Source organism: Leopardus geoffroyi, chromosome A1 (assembly GCF_018350155.1).
Source record: "Leopardus geoffroyi isolate Oge1 chromosome A1, O.geoffroyi_Oge1_pat1.0, whole genome shotgun sequence".
NCBI classification, from domain to species: Eukaryota; Metazoa; Chordata; class Mammalia; order Carnivora; family Felidae; genus Leopardus; species Leopardus geoffroyi.
In genome coordinates, this window is record NC_059326.1 from 115,774,951 (window position 1) to 115,798,126 (window position 23,176).

The 23,176-nt window shown below is 52.1% G+C and overlaps 2 protein-coding genes across 10 annotated transcripts in view; one reads left to right on the top strand and one right to left on the bottom strand.

The window, feature by feature from the left end:
- Window positions 1–9,702, top strand: part of PSD2 (pleckstrin and Sec7 domain containing 2) — a 55,770-nt gene extending 46,068 nt beyond the window's left edge. For all 5 annotated transcript variants that reach the window (XM_045445982.1, XM_045445993.1, XM_045445966.1 and 2 more), the window contains 7 exons: window positions 677–720; window positions 1,775–1,965; window positions 2,139–2,209; window positions 2,636–2,793; window positions 3,702–3,846; window positions 5,090–5,233; window positions 8,355–9,702. In XM_045445982.1, coding sequence (XP_045301938.1) covers window positions 677–720; window positions 1,775–1,965; window positions 2,139–2,209; window positions 2,636–2,793; window positions 3,702–3,846; window positions 5,090–5,233; window positions 8,355–8,564 — 963 coding nt within the window. In that variant the 3' untranslated portion in view covers window positions 8,565–9,702. The remainder of the gene's footprint in view (window positions 1–676; window positions 721–1,774; window positions 1,966–2,138; window positions 2,210–2,635; window positions 2,794–3,701; window positions 3,847–5,089; window positions 5,234–8,354) is intronic.
- A 3,150-nt stretch (window positions 9,703–12,852) lies between these two features.
- NRG2 (neuregulin 2) overlaps window positions 12,853–23,176 on the bottom strand; it is a 186,310-nt gene continuing 175,986 nt past the window's right edge. For all 5 annotated transcript variants that reach the window (XM_045445927.1, XM_045445953.1, XM_045445933.1 and 2 more), the window contains 5 exons: window positions 20,967–21,069; window positions 18,459–18,582; window positions 18,006–18,133; window positions 16,929–17,156; window positions 12,853–14,803 (listed from right to left, as the gene is read on the bottom strand). In XM_045445927.1, coding sequence (XP_045301883.1) covers window positions 14,050–14,803; window positions 16,929–17,156; window positions 18,006–18,133; window positions 18,459–18,582; window positions 20,967–21,069 — 1,337 coding nt within the window. In that variant the 3' untranslated portion in view covers window positions 12,853–14,049. The remainder of the gene's footprint in view (window positions 14,804–16,928; window positions 17,157–18,005; window positions 18,134–18,458; window positions 18,583–20,966; window positions 21,070–23,176) is intronic.

Below are 23,176 nucleotides of genomic sequence, written 5' to 3' on the forward strand. Positions count from 1 at the left end.
GTAGTTGGATAATGAGTCTGGAGGTCAAAAAATAGAACATTGTCTCCATCACTCTTCTTACCATAATTATTTTTTTCACCATCAAGGAGTGCTTGTTAAGAAGTATATGGGAGGGTCACCTGTCAGCATCTGTTGTGCTAACCGCTCAGAGCCTTCAGCCTGCTTCAGATTCTGTGTTTCTCTCTTTCTCTGCCCCTCCCCTGCTTGTGCTCTGTCTCTCAAAAATAAATAAACATGAAAAAGAAAAAAAAATGTATTTGTGAGATCAAATGACCCCATCTCCCCACCCACGCCATCTACCCAACCTCCCATGCAGCCGTCCTTTCATCCATTCACCTACCCAGAAACTCATTTACCTGCCCCTATGCCCACCCATCATCCACACATACACCTTCTACACCCATGAGCACTCACTCACCCACTCATTTCCCCACCCGTCCACCTACCCACCAACCTATCTGCCCACCTCATCATCAGATCTATTCACCCATTCATCTGAACAATCATCTCCCCACCCACCCCACATTCATTCACCCACCCAACAAACAACTGTGAATCAAACACCCATTTTGCCCCACTGGCTGAAATGATACTTCACTACATCCACATTACTAGAGATTCAGATTTCTTTGACTTTTCATCTGAAGTCATCTCTTTTTCTTTTTCCCTGTTGTAGACCCTTTACAACTCCATCAAGAATGAAAAGCTGGAATGGGCCATGTGAGTAGTGCCCATGGGCACAGGTATGGGGAAAGTGAGTCACTGGGAAGGAAAAAAAGGGAGTGGCTGAGGGTGCCGGGAAGTCACTTCTGTCACTCTCCATGGTGCTGATATCTCCCAGCCCAGGGCTCTGGTGACCCCTGTCCAGCAGGTCAGCACCACACATTGAGTTCCCCTTTGGGTACATTTTTTATCTTGATAAAAAGTGTGAAGTGTTTACACTGGTATGGAATAGATTAAACTGTGACTTGGTTTCATGATGGCCACAACTTGTTTTCTATACTGCAATATTGCCACTATTCCCAATGATGATAGTTTCCTTCTTGGGAAGTAAGCAGGCAGGAAGCATGAGACCCCAGTGTAACAGCTCTTGGTAGCGGGGAGGGGCAACTGTCACTATAACTTGTTCCTCTGCAAAGGCAGTGAGACCTGGAGGTGCCCAGCCATCTGGAAAGAGGTGTGGTGACCTTCCTGGGTGGGGAGACTGAGAGGCTCCTGGGGAAAGTGGCTGCCCCACCCTCCTGTGCTCTCCAGGGCACCTTGGTCTTTGGGTACATGTGGAGATCCCAGGTAGGAATTGTGAGGAATTCCAACAACACTGAGAAGATCTTGCATTTTTCTACCAGGGCTCTAATGGGGATCCTAGACTTTAGGGGCCTCATCTACTGGCCCACCTTTCCCCAACATGTTTGTGGGGCTTGGTCAGCAGCTTCAGGCTGGCCATGGGTCACTGCTCCCTGGGGCTGGGCTTTCAGGGTTGGATGGAAGAGAAGAAATAAGGAATAAAACCAATAAGGTCTCCAACTTTGTGGTCAAAGAGTGCTTGGAGGATTGGAGCTTGAAGGCCAAAAATCAAAGCTCAGAGGACAGGGGTCAGAATCAAAGACTAAGGAGAGGGGTCAAATATATGGATCTGTGATCTGGAATTGGAACCTCTTTACCTCTGCTCTTCACTTCTGACTGCTTCCCAGAGGAGTGGTTGGTGAGGAGGGAGCATGTCCGTGTGGGGCTAAGGCTTTCATGGAGGTGGTGCTCAGGCCTCCTATTTTCCTAGTGATGAGGACGAACTGAGGAAATCACTCTCTGAGCTGGTCGATGACAAGTTTGGGACAGGCACCAAGAAGGTGACACGGATCCTGGATGGTGGCAACCCCTTCCTGGATGTTCCGCAGGCTCTCAGCGCTACCACCTACAAGCATGGCGTGCTGACTCGAAAGACTCACGCCGACATGGATGGCAAGAGGAGTGGGTGTCAGGCAGGGGAAGGGACATGGGGAGGGATGCCAGTCTGGGGGGAGGGTCTGGCCCCATGGCTGCTCGTCTGGGGTTGCACACCTAGGTAGAATGTAAGGGGATGTGGGGGAGGAGATAATTGGGGTGGGTGGTTGTGGCCACACTACCCTTACCCCCATCCCTAGCACCCCGTGGGAGGCGTGGCTGGAAGAAATTCTACGCGGTGCTCAAAGGGACCATCCTGTACCTGCAGAAGGTGAGAGACTGCCCCCAGAGTCCTTACCCAAAAAAGGCCAGTGCAGTCTTCCAACCGGCCCCTGCCTTGTGGTGCTCAGAGGGTCCCTGGCAGGACGTGGGGCTTAGGCAGATGCTGGGTCTTCCCCTCATTAAAACCTGACTCAAGCTCAGTCAGAGCCTTGGGTTTTCAGGGAAGGGCCTTTTAAGTGCCCAGGAGTCCGAGGATACCCAGTGGAAGTTCTCTTTGGCCTTGGGACAAACCAAGGTGTGTAGAGGAGAGGCTGGAGTGCTTTGTTGGGGAGGGCATGGCACCAGAGTGGCAAGAGCTGAATGAAGAATGGAAGGAGAGCAAACGGGGGGGATGGCGAGGGTCGAGGAAGTGTGGGCTAGCAAACCAGAGCCTGGTGATGACAGAGGCTTGCCCGCCCCCGCCCCATCTGTCCAGGATGAGTACAGGCCTGACAAAGCTCTGTCTGAGGGTGACTTGAAGAATGCCATTCGTGTGCACCATGCTCTGGCCACCAGGGCCTCCGACTACAGCAAGAAGTCCAATGTACTCAAGCTGAAGACAGCTGACTGGAGGGTCTTCCTCTTCCAGGCACCGTAAGTAGGAGTGGGAACCCCCTCACTCCTACCCTGGCCTCAGGGCCTGCAGCATCGAGCCTACCCTGTACCCCTCTCCTCATCCATCTCAGGCGGGGTGCCCTGCACGTCAGCCACACGACTGACAGCTGGGGTTGCCCAAAGTAGAGGTTCTCAAGTGTGGTCCTCAGCATCTCCTGGAAATGTGTTAGAAATGCAATTTCTTTGGCCCCACCTTAGACCTATTGAATCAGAAACTCTGGGGCTGGGCCAGCAGTTGTGTTCTAACCAGGCTTTCAGGTGATTCAGTTGCATGCTGAAGTCCCTACGTCCAAGGCAGATGGAGTCTTAATGAATCATCCTTTACTGTAAATCAGGGTGGGGAAATGGATGGGAAAGACTTGTCCTGTAGTTTCCCTGGAAGACCTCTGTACACTCCCCTTCATCCTGTCCTGTGACTTGAGATTGGAGTTTCATGTGTCACATGAGCTTAAAATGAGGGAGGCTGGTAGGTGACCTCTCAAGATGGGAGTGTGTATCCTGGACGAGGTAGTGGGGAAGGGACAGGAAACCCAAGTGGGGACACTGCTTGTCCAGTTATCTCTAGGTTCGAGTCATCCAGGGATCACCTGCTGACTCTAAGTCCTCTTACTCCAGGGCCATTAGCTCTGGACCTGGACAGCTTGATTTTCATGTGAAAATCCAGGTCTTGCCTAGCCGCTGGGAGTGAGAGGAGCTCTGTACATAGACTTGACCAGGCCCATCCAACCCCCATCCTGCCATCCTCCCTCACTCCTTTGTCCCCCCTTTTGTGAAGGGATTGATGGCCTCCCTATGCCAGGCTAGTGCTGGGTCCTGGGGCCTGGGTAGGGGACAGGGGGTCCTATTGTGAGAAGCCGGTGCCATCTCCCCTCCCATCCTGTCCTCAGGAGCAAGGAAGAAATGCTGTCCTGGATCCTTAGGATCAACCTGGTGGCTGCCATCTTCTCAGCCCCGTCCTTCCCCGCGGCTGTCAGCTCCATGAAGAAGTTCTGTCGGCCCCTGCTGCCCTCCTGCACCACTCGCCTCTGCCAGGTACAAGCTCCCGGGACCCCAACGCCACCTCCTCAGGCTGTGTCCAGCCAGGCCCCCCGTTCAGCAGCCTCCACCTCAGCTCCTAGATGGTGCCTGATCTTGGGCTAAGAGACAAAGTGAAGAGGCAGATATTCTCCTCCATCCCCATTGCGCCCCACCCCCATTTACAGATGGGATGACTGAGGCCATACACCACACAGAGGCTTACATTCTTCTCTGCCAATGGGGGTGTATCCTGTGGATGTCATTGTGAGTCTGTGGACATTGTGCGTGTCTGAGCATGAATGCGAGAGAATGTGTGTGCCGCAGGGAGCTGGGGACAGGTGAGACTCGGCTGGCTCTTTTGCTGTCCTGATCTACCCTTAAATATTTTATTTGTAATCCTAAAAAAAAAAAACTACGTGACTTTTTCAGGGGTAGTTTGGAGAGGAGAGGATAAATGGTGGAACGCTACTTGGAAGGTGGAGGGCAGGAGGGGCTCCATGCCGCCTGTCTTCATCAGGCCCCCCTTCTGTACTGGGGCCTTGCCTTGGACCTCTCCATTGAGCTACCAGAGCCCCTGTGCATGCACATGCAACGCACACACACACGCAGACCCCACGCAGGCATACACCATACAGGTACACACACACGTGCTCTCTCCCCGCACCTCCACTGCACACACGTGCGCATACATACGCACACAGGCGCAGCCCACTGCTTACACAACATGAAGCGGTCTGGCCGTACTCTGGTGGGTGGGATGTACGTGTGCACCTGTCTGTGAGGAACAGCGTCTCTGCCTGTCTTTGGGTATGATCCTGGGTCTGTAACCATGGAGTCTGTCTGGGGGAGAATGCAAGAGAATGTGTGCATCCTGTGGAGCCAGGGGTAGCAGAGGCCAGGCTGTCCCTTGGTCCATCGTGTTTGTGTGTGCCCGTGAGAGTCCCTGTGAACCGGGGTGGGGGCAGAGTGCATCTGGAGTGCTGGTGTGCCTGTGTCAGCGTCTACACACATGTTCCAGTGTGCGGGCCTCTCATCTCCTGAGCCTGCCGCAGATTTATCCAGGAGAGTTGATGCTGATGAAAGCAAGGAGCAGGGAGTGGAAGAGTGGAGGGCCACTCCCTCAGGTCCTCCACATACTTGATGTCCCCGGCCCGGCCTCAGTTTCCCTTTGGTGAAGCAGATCCAGCAGGCCGAGATTAGACCCACCCCTGTGCCGTCCTGAGAGTGGGCCCTCACAGTCCAGGACATGTCTTTGCAGGAGGAGCAGCTGCGTTCTCATGAGAATAAGTTGAGGCAGGTGACTGCGGAGCTGGCTGAGCACAGGTGTCACCCTGTCGAGAGGGGCGTCAAGTCCAAGGAGGCCGAGGAGAACCGGCTGAAGGAGCACTATCTCACTTTTGAGGTGGGTTCTCTGTGGGGCCGATTGCGAAGCTCAGGGCTGGGGCAGGAGGAGGAAGCCAGCTCTTCTCCTGTCGCCAACATCATTCTATAGCCAGGGACTCCTGGTATGGGCGCTCCCCACTTTGGGGGTTCCCTTGAGGTGCTCTTGAGCCATGCATGGCCTCCTGTGGGCCAGTCTCTGCACAGTCCAGCTGCCAATTGTTAATCAAGCACTGTGCCCTCACCTGTGTCTCTCAAAGAGCACCAGGCGGGTACCACCCTTCTCTAAGACCCTCTTCACCTCCATACCCCCCATGACCCAGCCGCCCACTCCGGAAGCTGTTACAACAAAACTACAGACCGCTTGAGCCTGTCTGCATGGCCTGCTCCCCCTTTTGTGTCATTTTCCTTTTTTGCACATGTTTATCAAGCACAGCACCTAAGTTCTCCCTTCTCCCATCTTGCCTTTCCCTGCCCCCTCCTGCCCCCTGATGCTCTGCAAACAGGGCTGATGGAGCATCACTCTCACTGGGTCAAGCAGAGGGGGGCAGCTTGCGGGAGGGAGGTGGGAACCACTTGTCCCTTTTGGACAGCCTTTGTGTTGACCTGCTTGCAGGAGTGGACAATATAGAGGCTCAGACAGCCTCTGGAGCAGGAAGGGCAGGAAGTAACCAATCTCAGTCCCTAGATTTCCACATTGATTTTCTGTTGAGGTATGAGGAAAAGGGAGTTCCCACAAGAGATCCTGACCTTTAAAAAAACATAAAGCTGTTCAGCTTTTGAAATCTTCTCAGACCCACTCTCTCTGCAGTGTAAACATAGAGATGGCAAAAGCTACAGTGGACTGATCTCTCGCTAATTGCCAGGCAGCTGTGATTCCCTTCACTTCCCTTGTACTGATTGATTTCATCCTCATGTCAACTCTGTGAAGTGAGGTCTGTTATTATTCCCATTTTACAGATGGGAAAATTGAGGCTTAGAGCAGATCACTTGCCTGAGGTGACAGTTAAGAAGTGCTGGAGCCTGAATCCTAACCGAGGCAGTCAGTCGGATTGGAATTTCAGCACTCCTGTCTTTCTCACTACCCGCTGGCTTAACTGGGGGAGGGGGATGGGTCCTGGAGGTGAAGCCCAGCAATGAAGGGTCTTTCTGTTCATGTCGCAGAGCTGTGTGGGAGCAGTGTCTCCTCACCTGTAGTCCCTGCTTCTTCTAGCTTCTCAGCTTCCCCTGACTGTGGTGAGGGCTGGAAGCTCAGAGTCAGGCCCTCAGACACTGCCAAATCTCCCCTTCTAAATGTTTACCAATTTATAACACTTTAAATAGCTTATGAATGTACTACTCTGTCCATGCCCTCACCAACGCTGGACACTACTGAATGTTTCAATCATCACTAATCTGAGAGATTTAACAAGGGCTATTTTATATTAATTTGGATTAAAAATGTTTTAATTGTGGCAAATACATATAACATCAGATTTATCGTCTTAACCATTTTTAAGTATGTAGTTCAGTAGTATTGAGTCTACTCACATTGTTATGCAAGTAATCTCCAGAACTTTTTCATCTTCCTAAACTGAAATTCTACACCCATTAAACAGCAACTCCCCAGCCCCTCCCTCTGCACTCTGCCTTCCACCCCCAGCAACCGCTGTTCTCCCTTCGTCTCTCTGAGTTTGACTCGGTACTTCGTATGAGTGGAATCATCCAGGATTTGTGGTTTTGTGACTGGCTTGTCCTCAAGTTAATCCACGTTGTGGCCTGTGTCAGAATTTCCTTCCTTTTTAGGCTGAATAATATTCCATTGTATATAGATACCACTTCTTATCTTTTCATATACTGCTGGACATTTGGGTTGCTTTCATCTCTTGGCTCTTATAAATAGTGTTGCTATGAAAATGGGTGTGCAAATATTTCTGAGATCCTGCCTTAAGTTTTTTTGGGTATATGCCCCAAAATGGTATTGCTAAATCACAAGATAATGTTATTTTTCACTTTATTTTTTTAAGTTTATTTATTTATTTTGAGAGAGAGGGGTGGGGAAGGGCAGGGAGAGACGGAGAGAGAGAATCCCAAGCAGGCTCCGCACTGTCAGCGTGGAGCCTGACGCGAGGCTCGAACTCAGAAACTGTGAGCTCATGACCTGAGCTGATATCAAGAGGTAGATGCTTAACCCACTGAACCATCTTGGTGCTCCTGTTATTTTTCACTTTCTGAAGAAAAGCCATACTGTTTTCTCCAGCAGTGTGCCATTCCAGTGTTCCCTACATCCTCACCAACACTTAGTTGCTGAGTTTTCTTTGAGAGTAGTTGTCCTAATAGGTGTGAGGTGATACCCCATTGTGATTTTGATCCGCATTTCCACGATGATAATGATGTTGAGCATCTGTTCATGTGCTTATTGGCCATTCGTATGCCTTCTTTGGAGAAATGTCTAGTCAAGACATTTGCCATGTTTTTAATTGAAAATTTTTAATGTTTGTTTATTTTTGAGAGACAGAGTGCAAGCAGGAGAGGGGCATAGAGAGAAGGAGACACAGAATCTGAAGCAGGCTCCAGGCTCTGAGCTGTCAGCACAGAGCCCGACGTGGGGCTCGAACTCACAAACCGTTAGATCGTGACCTGAGTAGAAGTCGGACACTTAACCGACTGAGCCACCCAGGGGCTCCAACATTTGCCATTTTTTAATTGAGTTGTTTGTGTTTTTGTTGTTGAATTACAGGAGTTTTTAATATATTTCATAGATTTCTGGCTACTAGACCCTTATTACATACATGATTTGCAAATATTTTTTTCCATTCTGTGGATTGCCTTTTCACTGTATTGTTCATGTCCTTTGATACACGTGAGTTTTAAATTTCATAATCTCATTTGTCTCTTTTTAGTTTTGTTGTCAGTGCTTTTGGTGTCCTAGTCAAGAAATCACAGCTAATTAACTTGAAAATTTAAAATTGTGAGTGACATTTCTGTGCATGCCCCTTGCCTATTTTTTTATTGGGTTGTTGATCTCCTTTTTTATTGATTTGTGAGAGCTCTCTGAATATTAAGGAAATTAGTCTTTTGTCACATAAAGTACACATACTTTTTTCGTGTTTTGTTGTTTGTCCTTTGACTTTGTTTTTGGCCTTTCTCTGCCCTTTTTCCAGAAAAGCCGTTATGAGACCTATATCCACCTCTTGGCTGTGAAAATCAAAGTGGGCTCAGATGACCTGGAGCGGATTGAGGCCCGGCTGGCCACCTTGGAAGGGGATGACCCTTCTCTCCGCAAGACACACTCAAGCCCGGCCCTCAGTCAGGGCCACGGGACTGTGACTGGCAGCAAAGCCATGAAGGATACCGCCGGGCCTGATACTTAGCTGGCATGGATGGGCGAGCCCCAGAGGCAGGCAAATGTCCCCAGAGGGGTCAGTGAGCACAATTCCAGCTGGGAGCCACTTGCACCAGCTCCAGGCAGTTGACAGGCAGCCAGAGGGGTGCAGAGAGCCCTGTGGGCCAAGGAGATGGAGATGCCTACTCATGGCATTGATCTTGCATCTTGGGGTTTTTCCGGGCCTCAGACCTTCTCCCCAGCCCTCATATTCCTCTCTACCATGGAGCCTCATTTTGTAGGCCAGTTGTATGCATGTTCTAGACACCATCTCCCTGGGAAAGGAGGACTGGCCACTGGCTTCCGGGGCCCTCCCCTCCTCACAAGTTCCTCCCCTCATCTCCCTTATTTCCAAGGGCAGGACTTGACTCCAGGTCTCAGCTTGGATCCTCGGCTGTTCCCCTCCTCCTTCTTCAGACTTGACCAGCAGCGGGTCTGCAGACCACCAGCACCATCCTCTCCTCCCTCCACCTTGTACCTTTTGGAACCATGCCCTGTTCTCCTGTCTCCCTTTGCAATAATCCACAACCCGGGCCTGTTCCCTCGATGCCAAGTCGTCTCCACTCGTGTGTGCGTCCACCTCACCTTCCATTTATGGAGGCCACTACTGCTTTCTTTTATATGGACAAAAATGTATATATATATAAGAATTATATATATATATATATATATATATATATATATATATATATATATATATATATGGAATCCCTTTAAAGATGATTTTGGAACTGATATCAGGATGAGATATGATGAAGGAAAAGCCTATTTCAGCACTCCACCTGTTAGCAAGGAGGGCTGCTGGGCTGCTATCTAGTCCCTTGGTGGCCCTGACACTCTGGGAGGGAAGGTGGAGGCGGCGCTGAACCCCTCTCACTGCTTTTCCCCTCTTCCGGCTGACCTGTGACTTACTCTGCTCTTACAGTTGATGCTTTGGAATAAGTAGACAGTGTGTGTATATGCCACCCCCTCTGTCCCACAGGCATTGCAGGGTGTGAGTGGGATGGACCATGGCCCTGTTTATATTTTGGTCTTTATGTTGGTGCTGCCAGGTCTCTGAGCTACAGAGGTGGCCTCTTGTACAGATCTACTGCTACAGGAATAAAAGACACTCTGCCTTGCCAACAGCCACTTGTCAACAAGCCCAAAGATGTTTGTTGGGGGCGGGGGGGAGACGTTATGGAAGCCAGTAATTTCTGGTCTTGAAAAAAAAAGGGAATAAGAAGTGGCTGATTGTTCTTTAAGTTGATACTTCTTTCGCTCTTCTAGTGACTCACAAAGGCTAGCTAAGGACATGCTTGGGAAGGGTAGACAAATCTGCCCTGCGATGATCACAGACTAGCATCCTGTAAACCCTGCATTCCTCAGACTGACAAGTGGTGGGGGCGATGGGACCCTCAGTGTAGCTATGATGAGCGAATCCTTTATATTTTTAAAATAGATTAGTCTGGGCAGCACTCTGACCTCAGTGGTAACATATTTAGTTAGTTGCAAGGTTGGCTTATCTATTAAGTACCTAACATTTACAAGCACGCTCCCATTTGATGCAAGGGACGTAGAAGTCTGTGAAAATAGGTAGTGATTTAAGTCCAGGTTATTTAATTTGGATCAGCTGAAGTGTATTTTACAGCCAAACCATCTGGCCCCTTCATTTTGCTGAGGGGAAGTAAATGTTCATTTAAATGAAATTGAAAGAGCAATGTAATGTAAAAGAGCTCTCTGTACTATCTCCAGGCTGGCTCAAAGGTCTCTGATTTTTGGGGTCAGTTTCCCACCCTCCACCTCACGAGGGCGGGTGAATGAAAGCAGAGGAGCGGGCTTCTGTCTGCTGCAGACAGATCTGCTTCCCTGAGCACTAGTGATGTCTCCCATCAGTAAAAAAATCTTTAGTTCACTTTCTTAATTGTATAATTATTTATTGTAAATTATATACATGTACTACTGTACTAAAATATTATGTACATTATAAAACATACACAAAAATAGAAATTTAAAAAGATGAGATGAAAATAAATCTAAATCAGAGTTCTAATATTTTTTTCCTGCATTCTAATGGACCATCACATTCCCCCACAACCTCTGCCCCTAATATGCCCATTTTCCAGGACTGTCCAAACCCAGAGGATGGAGGACCACAGGCAAGATGCAGTAAGTGGTTTGCGCCACCGGGTGGTCCCTGCAGACTCAGCGACTTCTGGGGACTGACCCTGGATCACAGCGTTTCTTTGAGCCTTCATTTTCTCGTTCAGTGAAGGTCAACAGTGCCGCACACTGTGCTAGGTGCTGAGGATACTGTGGTGAGAAGAGGACTGAGCAGCTCCCTGTCCACCTGGGGCTCACAGTCTAGTGTCTAGTGGGGAGGGGGAGAGGACGTCACCATTACCATTTGGGAGCCTGGGAACGCTGGGGAGAAAACCAAAACTGACCTGGCAGAGAGAAGAAGAAAGATTGGAGGAGTGGGGAAGACCACCAACTCAGGAAGTCTCCAGAATGTCCTAAGGGCTTGTGGGGGACAGGGTGGTAGTAGGGAAGCTGCTTGACAGGGCTATACCTCTTCCTGATGGGCCACTAAAGATGCCCTAAGGCATCAATTTGGGAGGCACAAGGGAAAAAAAGCCTCTCTGGCCACACCGGCTCCCAGGTCCCATTCACGCTTGGGAAATGAATGGGTGACAGATTAGGTTCTGGCCTTAGACTCTCAGTAGGTATTTTAGAATCCAGAGCAGCTAACAACGCTACCAAATCACTTGATACAATTATTTGGGGTCATGAGAAGTCCAATGGGTTCACCGAGAGGTCACTCACAATTACTGGGGTTCACAAAGAGGTCAGTGGGTTCACTGAAGTCACAGAGGTGGTTTCTGACTGAAAATTTAGAAGGTAACAGCAACTCCGAGCCCTCAGAAGGGTTATATTGACACTGAGGGCTCCCGAAAAGGCCAATAGGTTCACCAAGAGGTCATTCGTGACCATTGGGGTTCACATAGAGGTCAGAAATCACATAGAGGAATTATTGGCTGTTAGAAAAGCTTAAAGCCAACAGCAAACTCAGAGCCAGCAAAGGGATTTGGATGAGATCATCAGATGGGCCCTGGGAGAGGTGATTTGCAGGTTTATGTACGATTCAGTTCTTTATTTTCCTTTGTTTTTTTTTTATAACAGGTACTTATTCCCCCCAGCCCCCCACAATGAACACCGTAACTTTAGTCCTTTCTTTACTTTTCCCCATCACGTCCCTTCACCCAGTTTTTGCCACTCTGCCTGATTCAAGAATGCAAGGCACAGGATACCATCATCATCAACAAATTAGCCACTAATAAGCATCATATGCCAGAAGCAATACTGGGTGCTTTATAGATAATCTCCACAGTAACCCTTTGAGGTAGGTATCGGCATCACCCTTTAACAGTTGAGGAAACAGTGGCCTAGAGAAGTCACATAGCCCGTGAGGGGCGGAGCTAGAATTTGAACTCCGCCCCTCTCAGCCTTAATGAAGCCTCTCTGTCCCTCCCATTTGTAGGTCTTCAAAGCGACCACACACATTCTGGGGGCGATCGTGCGTGTGTGCACACACGTCAACCACCTGAGCTCTTTGGATAGACGACTTCCTTGTGTCCGGCTGGAACATAAGGGATCCTGGCACTGGTTTAATAAATTAATCAATGAGGGAAAAGGCTTATGCACCCTGGACCGCCATCTGCCTTCTCCATGCCTTCCTCAGGGACTGCAGGTTTAAACAGGCCCTGGCTCTGAGGGGCTATAAAGTTGGGAAAAGCACAACACCCTGTGGGCTTACAAGCTGCAGCAGCTGTGGTCTTCCTGGCAGCCAAGGGTACCCATTATGCCACCTTGCATGTCCAGGCTTTGCCTGTGACATGCTTGAGGCCCCAAGGGTCATCTTGCCTCAGCTGCCCCAGTGCCAATCCCACAACCCTTCCCTCCTCACCCACATAGGCCCGGAAATTGTTGCCTCAGTCCAGCCCCAGGAGCTCCAGGGTAGGAAGTGGGCCAGAGGTCTGAGGCTGAGCTCAAAGCAGAGTAATCTGCATCAGCCCCTTGGCCAAGTTCCCCAGAAGCCAGGGGGGATACCCGGTGAATAATCTTGGAGGAGGGAGGAGGGTTGGAGCCTGTCCTGGGAGCTGAAGCCAGGGAGATTAGAGGGACAGTCTCTTCCTCCCAGGGACTAGCCTGGCCCTCTCCAATCTCCACCCCAACATCCATCCATCTCCACCCAGGTCCTCATTCTCACCTGGGGGCTAGGCACACACAGTCAAACATGAGTTATTTCTGATTTTATTTATAATATAAAAATGTTCAAGTGTCAACAGTCAGGTGTTTGGACATTTCAGGGCAGGGTTCTCATTTGTTTGTTTGTTTGTTTAAACAATTACCTTTTGACAAATTAGCAGTGGACCCAGTTTTGCAGGGTGGGGAGGGAGTGGAATTCGTAGGTGGCTTGGGGTCTGGAAGGAAATGGTGTTACTTTATTGCTAAAAGGGGAATCAAATACACTGTGGAGTGGCTCTTCTCGGTCCCAGCGTGACCATGCATCCAATCTAAAGAATCTGAAATGCAAAGGACATGCAGGCATAAAATAGAAAAGACAACCTGTAAACGAAGGTGCTGCAGAGGACGGAAGGGCATCCTGGAGGCCACAGGGGAGGAGGAGCTGGAACTTTGGGGCCCTGGCAGAGCTGCCCCCTCCCTGGGGCCGGTGCTGTTGGGAAGACCTCTTAGTGGCCCCTCCCTTAGCAGCTATGAGGAGCAGGGAGGCCCCCTCCCCATTCTGGTTGCTGTCGCTGGGCCTCAAGTCTCCCCCCGCAAAAGTTACCTGACCCCAACTCTAGCTCCAAGCCTAGGATCCCCACCTTCTCCTCGCCTTCTCCTCAGGGTGTCGGGGTGGGGGTGGGGGCCTGAAGATCTTGCCTGAGGGCAAAGCTACTCCTGTCCTCATTTCCTTCCTCAGGGCGGATCCCCTCCCAGCCGCCACCCTTGCCCCCACTAGCACCCAGCAGTCTTTTCTTTGCCGGCTTCCTCTCACCCCTGCCAGCTGGGGATCCTACAGTCCCCTCAGCCCCACCCCACCCCACCCCACAACCCAGACTTCTCTCCAGGAGCTCCAGATTAGCGTACAGCAAAAGGCACCACAATATAGGTTTCTATTAAAGAGTCAAAAAATTGGCCCATCTCTCTTTTTTTTTGTTGTTTCTTTTTTTTTTTTCCGAAGCTGTAAATCAGGATGTTACATATAAATAGTTTCCCTATAAAAACGTCTTTGCCGTTAGCTAGTATTATAAGACAATTTTTGCTAAAATGAAAATAAAACATTTTGTTATACCTTTTTCCTTTTATAGAAAATAAAAATATTTTTATTTCTTTTTTTCCTCCTTTCTCTCTCCAGGCGGTGGTCTCTGTTCTCCGTAAAGACAGTGGGGCAGGCGAGGCGGAGGGGGGCGGCGGGGCGGCGGGGGCCCCTAGAGGGGCGCCGAGTCCTGCTTGCCCCGCGGGGGGGGCCCGCGGCTGTGTCTGCTGCTGGCCCGCGTGCTGTGGCTGTCCAGGGAGTAGTAAGTCCTGCTGTCGGCCGCCGGGCACAGCGGCGGCGAGTCCGAGCGCAGCGCATCGTGCGCCGCGCGCAGGCCGAGGAAAGGCGTACTCTCGGCCGCCAGCGCCCCGTCCGCGTCGTCGTCCGAACCTGAGGCCGAGCCGCCACCCGAGCCGCTGCTCAGCGACAGCGAGTCCCGCGCCGCGCGTGCGCGCTGCGCCGCCAGCCCGTTGAGGCGCGAGCGGCGCCAGCGCCGGGGCCCCGCCGACGTCCTGCGGGACGCGCCGCGGGCGCGCGGCCGCGGTGGGGGAGGGGGCGCGCACTCCTGCGTGGTCTCGTACTCGTCGTCCTCCGGGATGCGGAAGGGGCTGGCGGGCAGGCTGCCCAGGCTGCCGCCCAGCGCGCAGGCCCCGCGCCGCGGCCCGGGCCCCGCCGCGGGGTAGTAGTAGCTGTCGTAGCTGCGCTGCATGTCCGCGCCGGGTCCCGGCCCGGGGCCAGGGGGCGCCGGCTGCCGCAGAAGCGGCTGCTGCTCTGCCAGGCGGTAGCTGATGGGTGCGGCCGGGGGCAGCGACACTGCGTGAGCGGAGTTGGGGGACGTGATCTCAAAAGTCGGCACCTGCGTGGCCAGCGAGTAGTGGAAGTCCACTGGAGAAAGGCGCGCGGGCGTGGTCAGTGCCGACACGTACCTGCAGAGAGATGCAGAGGCGTGGGCTGGGGGTTACGGGTCATGGGTTGCGGTGGAAGAGGTGGACCACTGGTAGTGCCTGGGATCCCGCCCGCCCGAATGATGGTGGCCGTCCTCAGTGACCTTAAGCAATTTCCTTAACCTCCCCCAGGCTCGGTTTCCTTATGTGTTAAGAGGGGATAACCACAGTGCTCATTCCAGGCTGTTGTTGGAATGATTCCATAAACGTATCACATGGGATGTGCCGGTGCCACTGCCTGCCTGATGCTCCAACGTGAACGGTCCTTTTGGTGTGAGAGATGCACACAGTCACCAATATTCTTGAACTGTTACTTTGGGTCAGGCTCAGATTGGGGCATTTTACATGCACCATTTCATCTAATACGGTAATTCTGTAAGACCCTTACCTTAGTCCCATACCACACATGAGAAAACTGAGACTCAGAACATTTAAGTGACTTGCTCAAGGTTCACACAACCGGGAAGTAGTAGGGCTGGGATTTGAACCGATGCCAGGCAGAACCAGGACTTATGCTTCCCTGCTCTCCAGAGCCCTTATTACTCTCTTTCTGGATCGTCTGACTTCCCTCTCCCACATGGACATCCAGTTAACCACCATACCTCACCTCCTGGAACACACCCTTTGCCCTGCTCTAGCTCGACCTGGGCCTAATTGTTCACTCTGGTTATTCCCCCACTCCAGGGTCTCTCCTCCACAGTATGCAGTTTCCAAAGCAATCTTTTAAAGTCAGTTTTGCTTAAGGAGGCTCTTCCTGCCCCAGGGCCATCAGCCATCTACCTGGCCCCAGCCTACCTGTTGAGGCCCAGCTCCATTCTCCCTACATCTCACCCTGCTCTGGGCATCTCACTCACTAGCAATGTTCTTAAGTGCCTCTGCTAGTACAGCTCAAGGTACTCCCTTGCCTGGAAAGCTCTCCCTGTCTCTCTGCCTCCCAACCAGTAAGAAGTTCTATTGCTATTGATAATGATTGATAACAACCTAGTGTAGCCAAGTAGGAGTCAGAGAGCTTTGGGCACATGATCTCTGATGGCCTTCGCAAGAACCATGCATGATAGGTATTGTTTTTCATGTTCCACAGCTGAGGAAACAAGGCACAGGTGATCAACCTGCTGCAAATCACATAGGTGGTGGAGCTGGGCTTTAAAAGGTTGGGTATGGAAAACCTGGCTGCTTCCTAGAGCCTGCAGTTAGGCTGGGTCTGTCTGTCCTGCTGGGATGTCCTGTGCTTAGCACGTTCCATAGGACGCTGTGAGCTTCAGTGGTTTGTGTCTATGGCTGGGAGCTTCTCAGTAGCAAAAACAAGATGGACCGTCTCTGGACCCCCAGGCAGGCCTGCTCAGTGAGGGCTGGCAGGGAGTAGGTGAAGTTAGAGCCAGAGAACATTTCCTCTCCCTCCACTGCAGCCTGGAGTTCCCAGTACTATGCACCTTCCTCTACTCTCCTCCCACAGACCCCACTTGCTAAGGGCCGCTGGAGGGCTGAGCAACGTAGAGGACTGGCCTCCTATGACTCCTGGCTTGGAGTCAGGGAAGAAGGGGAGTTTCCTGGTTCTCAGTGCAGCCACTGCTCGGAAACCCAATGGTGTCTTGATCCCTGGGCCTTGTTGCTGATACTGCCAGGGCCTGCAGTCCTTCTTGGCTCATGCCCAGCCTGCCCTGGTCATTCTCTTTGCAGACAGCCTCCCCTCCCACCCTTCAGTCTGCTCGATCTTGGTGTCTTTCTGTTCCCACTGGGACATGGGGCCTCTAGGTGACACCAGGGTAGGGCTACCATATGTTCTGGCTTGTCCAGAACAGCCACTGTTTGTTCCTGATGTTCTAGTGCAATTATAGCATCCTCTTCAACTTTGAAAAGTGTCCCAGTAGGACAATTAAATTAGATGGTCACTCCACACCAGGGTCCACTCGCTCAAACTCAGTCCCAGTCTGTCATTAACATGCACCCTGAGCAGATCATTCCACCTTTCAGGGACCTTGCTTGCCCGTCTGAAAAATGGACATGGGAATTTTTGGAGTGTCTCTGAGGTGCCCTAAGGGTCGGCCCTGGGTCATTGGTGCCAGTCCTCTGGCCAAGGTGGGGCACAGGACACAAGATAGGAACTGACCTCTCGCTATGTGGGGAGTCACGCAGAGAGTCTACGGAGTCGTGGTAAGGTGGCACGGCAGCCCTGCGCCGCTCCTCCAGGCTGTAGGCCGCTGCCCGCCGTGCCCGGGCCTCCACACACGCTGGGCTGTTGCACTTGCTGGTGCCCACCGATGACAGCATGATGCCCGACTGGGAGTCAGAGGTCAGGCTTTCAGAACGTTCCAGGCTCCACGTGTGGCTCTCATGCCTAGAGAAGCCAGGTGGAGGTGAGGGATCAGGAAGGGGCAGGACAGCCTAACAGGTGTGGTCCCAGGTCCCTCCCGCCCCCCCCGGTTCTTCATTTCATTTCAGCCACCCTCAGCTCAATGCCCTTCTCCACTCTGAGCTGACGTGTAGTATGATGGAGGGAAAAGGAGGGCTAGGGTCCTGTGGATGGGTGAGCCCCAACAGGTGTAAGCCTTTTCTTTTCCTTCGTACAACCAACCTCCCCCTAGCCTCAGCCCGGGGCCCCGGGTCCACTCCCATGATCCTTAGCCTCTTATGTCAGGAGCGCAGCCCTAGTGGCCAATACATGGGGGCCCGGCCTATTCCATGCTGTTCCCCAGGGAAGAAGGAGGCCAACCATGTTATTGAGCTGTATGAACCTTTGTGCTTGGGTGAACAAAGAAAAGGAGGCTAAGGTGGACTAGGTTCGTAAAAGCAAACTCAGGAGAGAGCATCTAATAGGTCTGGGTGTTTGGATGAGCATTTGGGTGTTTGGGTGTTTGGATTATCTGGCATTTTATGCCAGATAATGTGGTGCTAATGAGGTCCAACCAAAACTACATGTTAGGCGGGAGCCCAGTGATGCTGTTGTTCCTCTGGGGCTGGTTTAGACTGGAAAAGGGAATCTGGTCCCCTGAGGATGGATGAATGTTTGGTGGTGGGTTCCGGTCTGAAGTCCTCTACCCATATCCCTTGACTCAGAGGGACCCTCAGTACAGAGCATAGCCTGGCTGGGAGGTTTCTTTGTGTGTCTCCGGGCATATGTGTTAGTGCTTTCTGTGGGTGTGCATACAGGAGTCTGCAAATCTCTGTGGGCCTGGGTGGTGCCCACCTGTGGCTGGAGGTGGGTGTGGCTGTGGAACAGTGGTGAGAAGGAGAACAGGAGTGGCTCCCAGAGAAGGTGGTCTCCGTTTCCCTCCGGATGACATGGTCTGTGGCTGGCACATTCTTGGAGATATACTGCAACAGACACGGTTGGGCGGGAGTTAGTGACGAGTGAGTGGGTCAGCCCTCCTTCCGGGTGGGGATGGGGAAGTGAAGCACTAAGCTTCAGGTTGGGGAGTGGTCCACTGGATAAGTGACTTGATGTTAGGGCAGCGGTGGCCCCAGCGAATCAACCCCTTAAGGAAGTGGGCAAAGCGAGGCCAGTCATTCTGGTGAGGCTAGGCGAGGCTAGCAGGCAAGGCTGAGCATGGGATGGTCTGGCTGCTGCCCCGGCCCTTCCTTGCAGGACACGTGACAAAGGCTGGCGGTACAGTGAAGGGGTTCTGGTAACACCACTCACATCTGCCATCTGGATCTCCTCAGGGTCCAGCCGGGGGTGGCTGGGCCCGTTGGCCAAGCTCCGATTCTGGTGGGCTGGGCACATGTTCTGCCGGAGGTGATTGTGCATCTGCTTCCGCTGTTTTCTGTATAGGAGAAGGGTGTGTTAGCCACCCCCCCACCCCATACAATGTATGAAATTCCCTAGCTGTCCCTCCAGGGGAACTCTTCTACCTCTGCCCTGGATGCCGGGGCAGTCTCCTGCTACCGCAGTTCCCTGTGCTCAGCCTGCTCTCAGCCAGGACCCTCCGCTGGTCTGCCTCCTCCACTATCACCACGAGCTTGAATTCAGCAGGACCTGAGCATAGTGGTTCTGAGCTTTGGCTCTGCTGAGAGAGCTTTGGCTCTACTACATCCTAGCTATGTAATCCTGGGCCAGTTACTTAAACTCTTCCATGGTTCACTTTCCTCATCTTAAAGTGGGGTGACCATTTACCCATTCCAAAGTCACCTGAGAATTAAGAGCAGATAAAATATTCAGGCACTGGCCCACCCACCCACCCATTCATTCATTCATTTGCTCTTTCTTGGGTTTTTGCTATGTGCCAGATGCTGTTTTGGAACAGTGAAGGAGACAGACACAATCCCTACCCTTGTGGGGCTGGCAGGCCAGTAGGGGAGGCAGATAATAAACACATAAACAAATTAATAAACAAGATACTTTCAGTAAAATGCAATGAGAAAAATAAAACATGGTGCTATGGTCAGGGGCCTGTGGGACTACTTTACATTGGCCATATTAAGTGCCCAACACATTTGTTCTGTAATCAACAAGTGTAATCATGTCACTCCCATTTAAAACCCTTCATTGGGGGTGCCTGGGCGGCTCAGTCGGTTAAGCATCCGACTTGGGCTCAGGCCATGATCTCATGGTTCGTGAGTTCAGATCCTGCATTGGGCTCTCTGCTGTCAGCACAAAGCCTGCTTCAGAGCCTCTGTGCTCCCCTGCTCATGCTCATGCTCATGCTCTCTCTCAAAAATAAACATTAAAAACCAAAAACAACAAAACCCATTGCTGGCCCTCTCTCAGTGCCCTCTCACTGCCCTGGCTTGCTGTATCCTTGGGGGGCTTATTTCTGATCCCTCACCATGCTGCCCTCTCTACCCTTTGGACCTCTGCACATACCGTTACATCCCAATGGAGCACACTCTCTGCCTCTTCTTCACCTGCTAACTCCTGCTCTTCTCTTCGGCTCAGCCTAAATGCTGCTTCCTCAGAGAAACCCTTCTTGCCTTCCAGCCAAATTTAGGCACCCCTGCAATGTATCTTATCACACTGGACATCTTGCTTAGAGCACTGGCCATGGGCCTGGTGCAGGGCCTGGTATCTAGCAGGCAGTGAATAAAGATTTGTTGAAGAAATGAATGAGGTTAGAATAGGGGCTTGCTTTTCCACTAGTTCTTGACCTCATTTTTCCTCCCTGGGCCCAGTCTCCTCTGGGATCCTTGAGCCCCAAATCCCAAGGCCGGCAGGGCCTTAGATCCCATAGATAGGCGTAGCAGGAGTCAAGACCACGGGACTCAGTACACTTAATGGTGGCTATGCCCAGACCTTGCTTTCTGGATAAGAATGGATGGGACAAACCTATCATTTTCTCTGCACTACATCACTCTACAACCTTCATTGGCTCCCTATCATTTACAGAATAAACCCAGGCTTCCTAGCTTGGGATTCAATGCCCTATGGTACTATCTAGGTTCCAGCTGTCTTTTTAGACTCATGCCTTTTCCTTGACCCCAGAATTACTCCAACTAGTCTAGGCTGCTCGTGCTCTAGGAACATAGCTGACCCTTTCCCACGTTTGTCTGTCAGCCTGCACTCTTGTACAGGAACTGGCAGCACCCTTTCTGCACCTTTCTTCCCCTTGCTCTAAAGTTCTGCCCCATCTTTCCTCTGCCCAGAAGTGACCCGGCCTCATCTTCTCTGGTCTCTGGCCTGGCCCGCTCCCAAGTGAGACGAGGCAGTTCGTCCCAAGGTCTCTTTTTCCACTGGGAATGCAGCCTTCTTTTCTGTGCTTCCTCACTCCCAACACTGCTCCAGCACCAGCCTACTTGATAGGGCAGATGCCCCTTCACAGTGTCGTCTGAGGTACACACTAGGATCACTCCTGCTTTACAGATGAGGACTCTGAGACATCTGTCAATTTACTCAGGGTCATGGTAAATGGGAGAGCTGAATTCAAACCCAGATCTGTCTTCTTCCAACACTCGTGCTCACAACAATTCTTGTTCATTCCTCTGGGGCCTGTCCCTCCTACCCTCTGCTTCTGCTTCTTGGCCCAGCCCTTCCTCTCCACACCAGCTGCAGAGGCCCCTGAAGGGGCTGTTGGGGCATAAGGGGGTGGCCAGGCCAGACATGGGGAGGGTGTGTGTGGGAGGGCGGGGGGTGGAGAGAGACTGTTTTCACAAAAGCAGTCCTGGAGGCCCATCCCTAGTTGGCCTACTGCAGGCCCGAGTGTCTGACACTCACTTAGTCTTGCAGTAGGCGACCACGCAGACAATGCCCACGACCAGCAGAGCCACGCAGATACCGGTGATAGTCAGGACCCTCTTCTGGTACAGCTCCTCGGCTTCTGCAGAGGCAGAAGAAGAGGATGTGAGGGGCAGGGCAGGAGGCAGATCCAAGGGGAAAGTGGTGCAAAGAACCCACCCCCACCTGCCCCCAAAGCTTTGGGCTCCCTCCAGCTCAGGGCCTCCCAGCTCCTTTGCATCTCCTCCTTCCCCAGCTAGTCCCTCCCTTCTGGATTGCTTTCTGTTGCCCCCAAATCCTCCCACATGTGATCTGCTCACAAGTGACTGAATTCACCTTCCCAAACCCTACACCCTGCCCAGAGCACATGAATGGAAAATGCAGGGGGTGGGGGTGGGTGGGATGGAGGTGAAATTCCAAAGGCCACAGGCGAGGGCAACCCGGCTTGGCCAGCAACCTTGCCCTGCTCCACTATGGCCTGATGGCTTCAAAGAGCCTGGATGGGTTGGGGAGAGCTGTTCTTCATGGCAGTGAACATGTAGACGCTCGGCAGAGCTGGCTTGCCATTTCTGCTTTGCTAAGAAAGGCAAGGGCGTCAGACAGGACATCAGACCCAGAGGCTGGACTTAGGAGGGACGCCAGGAGCAGGGACAGAGCAGACCAGGCCCATGGAGGAGGGCATAGAGAGAAAGGCCTTGATTTGTTCCTGCACCCTGGATAGCATGTGGCCCTGGCCCATACCAGCCCTTCCCTTTGCTTTCGAGAAACCCACGAATGGCAGCATAACCCTTGGTGCCTAGGAAAGTTCTTGTGCTCAAGGAACAGCCGCCACCCTTTCTGAGGGGTTGAGCTAGGCTGGGTCTCAAAAAGAACCAGCCATCCCTTCCACCTCCTACTTCTTGGTGGGGCAACTCTTGCCCGTCTAGAACAGAGAAAACCAGGAGGAAGAAAAGGAAAAAGGTGACAGCAGCAGCCTAGGCATCCCCTGCCCCCACCTGTACCTGCCAGCTGGCCCCGCCACATGGCCCCCTCCCCCCAGCACAGGGATAGGTGGAGGCTAGACCCCAGCACCGTGGTAGAGCCCTGGGAAATGTCCTGAAGTCCTTGGACTTGCAGCCCCTCCTGTGTACACCAACCAGCAAAAACTGCGAGTACAAACCCTCTAGACACACATACCTTTAGGGCTCTGGCTATCTGCACACAGACCCCTTCACAAAGATACACTCATACGTGTCTAGAGAAGTGTGTGTGTGCGTGCGCGCACACACACACACACACACACACACACACTCATGCAGTCTTAACCCTCCACCCTGGCCCCCCATCTCTGGGCTCTGTGGTCCATATCCTGCTTCTGGTTCTCATCCCTGCCCACTCCCAGTCCTCTCCAGTGGGGCATCTGTCTCTGTCATTCCTCGGAGACCACTCTGGTCATGGTCACCAACAACTACCCACTTCCAAGTCCTGTGGTCATTTGCTTCCCTCTCGGCTCACTCCCCCTGTTGCGCCCACTCCCCCTGGATGGCTCTTCTTTCCTGGGTGTCGCCCTCTTTCACCGGCTGACCTGTTCAGTTGCTGCTTCCTACTCTTCTATGTGGCCTGCAAGGTAGAAGGGCCCAGAGCTCTCAGGCTTCTTTCCTTCCTCCACGTGCCCTCTCTCCCCTCATGATCTCACCCAGCTCAGACTTTAAATACCATCTGTATGCAGGGGACTCTCAAATTTGTATCTCCTGCTCTGACTTCTGCCTGAGCTCCAGACTGCTCTACCCAAGGGCCATGGCCAAACAGAAGTGCTGATTCCCCAGCCTCTTTCCATACCTGCTCCTGGCCCTTCCCATGTCATCAGTGGTCGCACCACCTCCCCTACTGCTCAGGCCCTGAACTTGGCATCACTGCTGATGACTCCTTTCTCCCCGCCTGCTCTGGTACCTAGTCCTTCAGCAAGTCTTCTCAGCTCTGCCTCCCAAGTAGATTCTGGGTTTGACCACTTCCACTGCTTCTAGCTCAGTCCAGGATGGTGTCATCTCTCACCTGGATAGCAGGTCACCTTCTGACAGGCTTCCTTGCTTCCACTGCTCCCCAACCTGTCTCCCAACCCAGTCTATTCTCTGCCCCCAAGCCTGCAGATCATTTACTCCTTGGCTTCAAACTCACAATGGCTGCCCCCTGCGATTCGAATACAACCCAAAGACCTGCCATGGCCTAGGAGG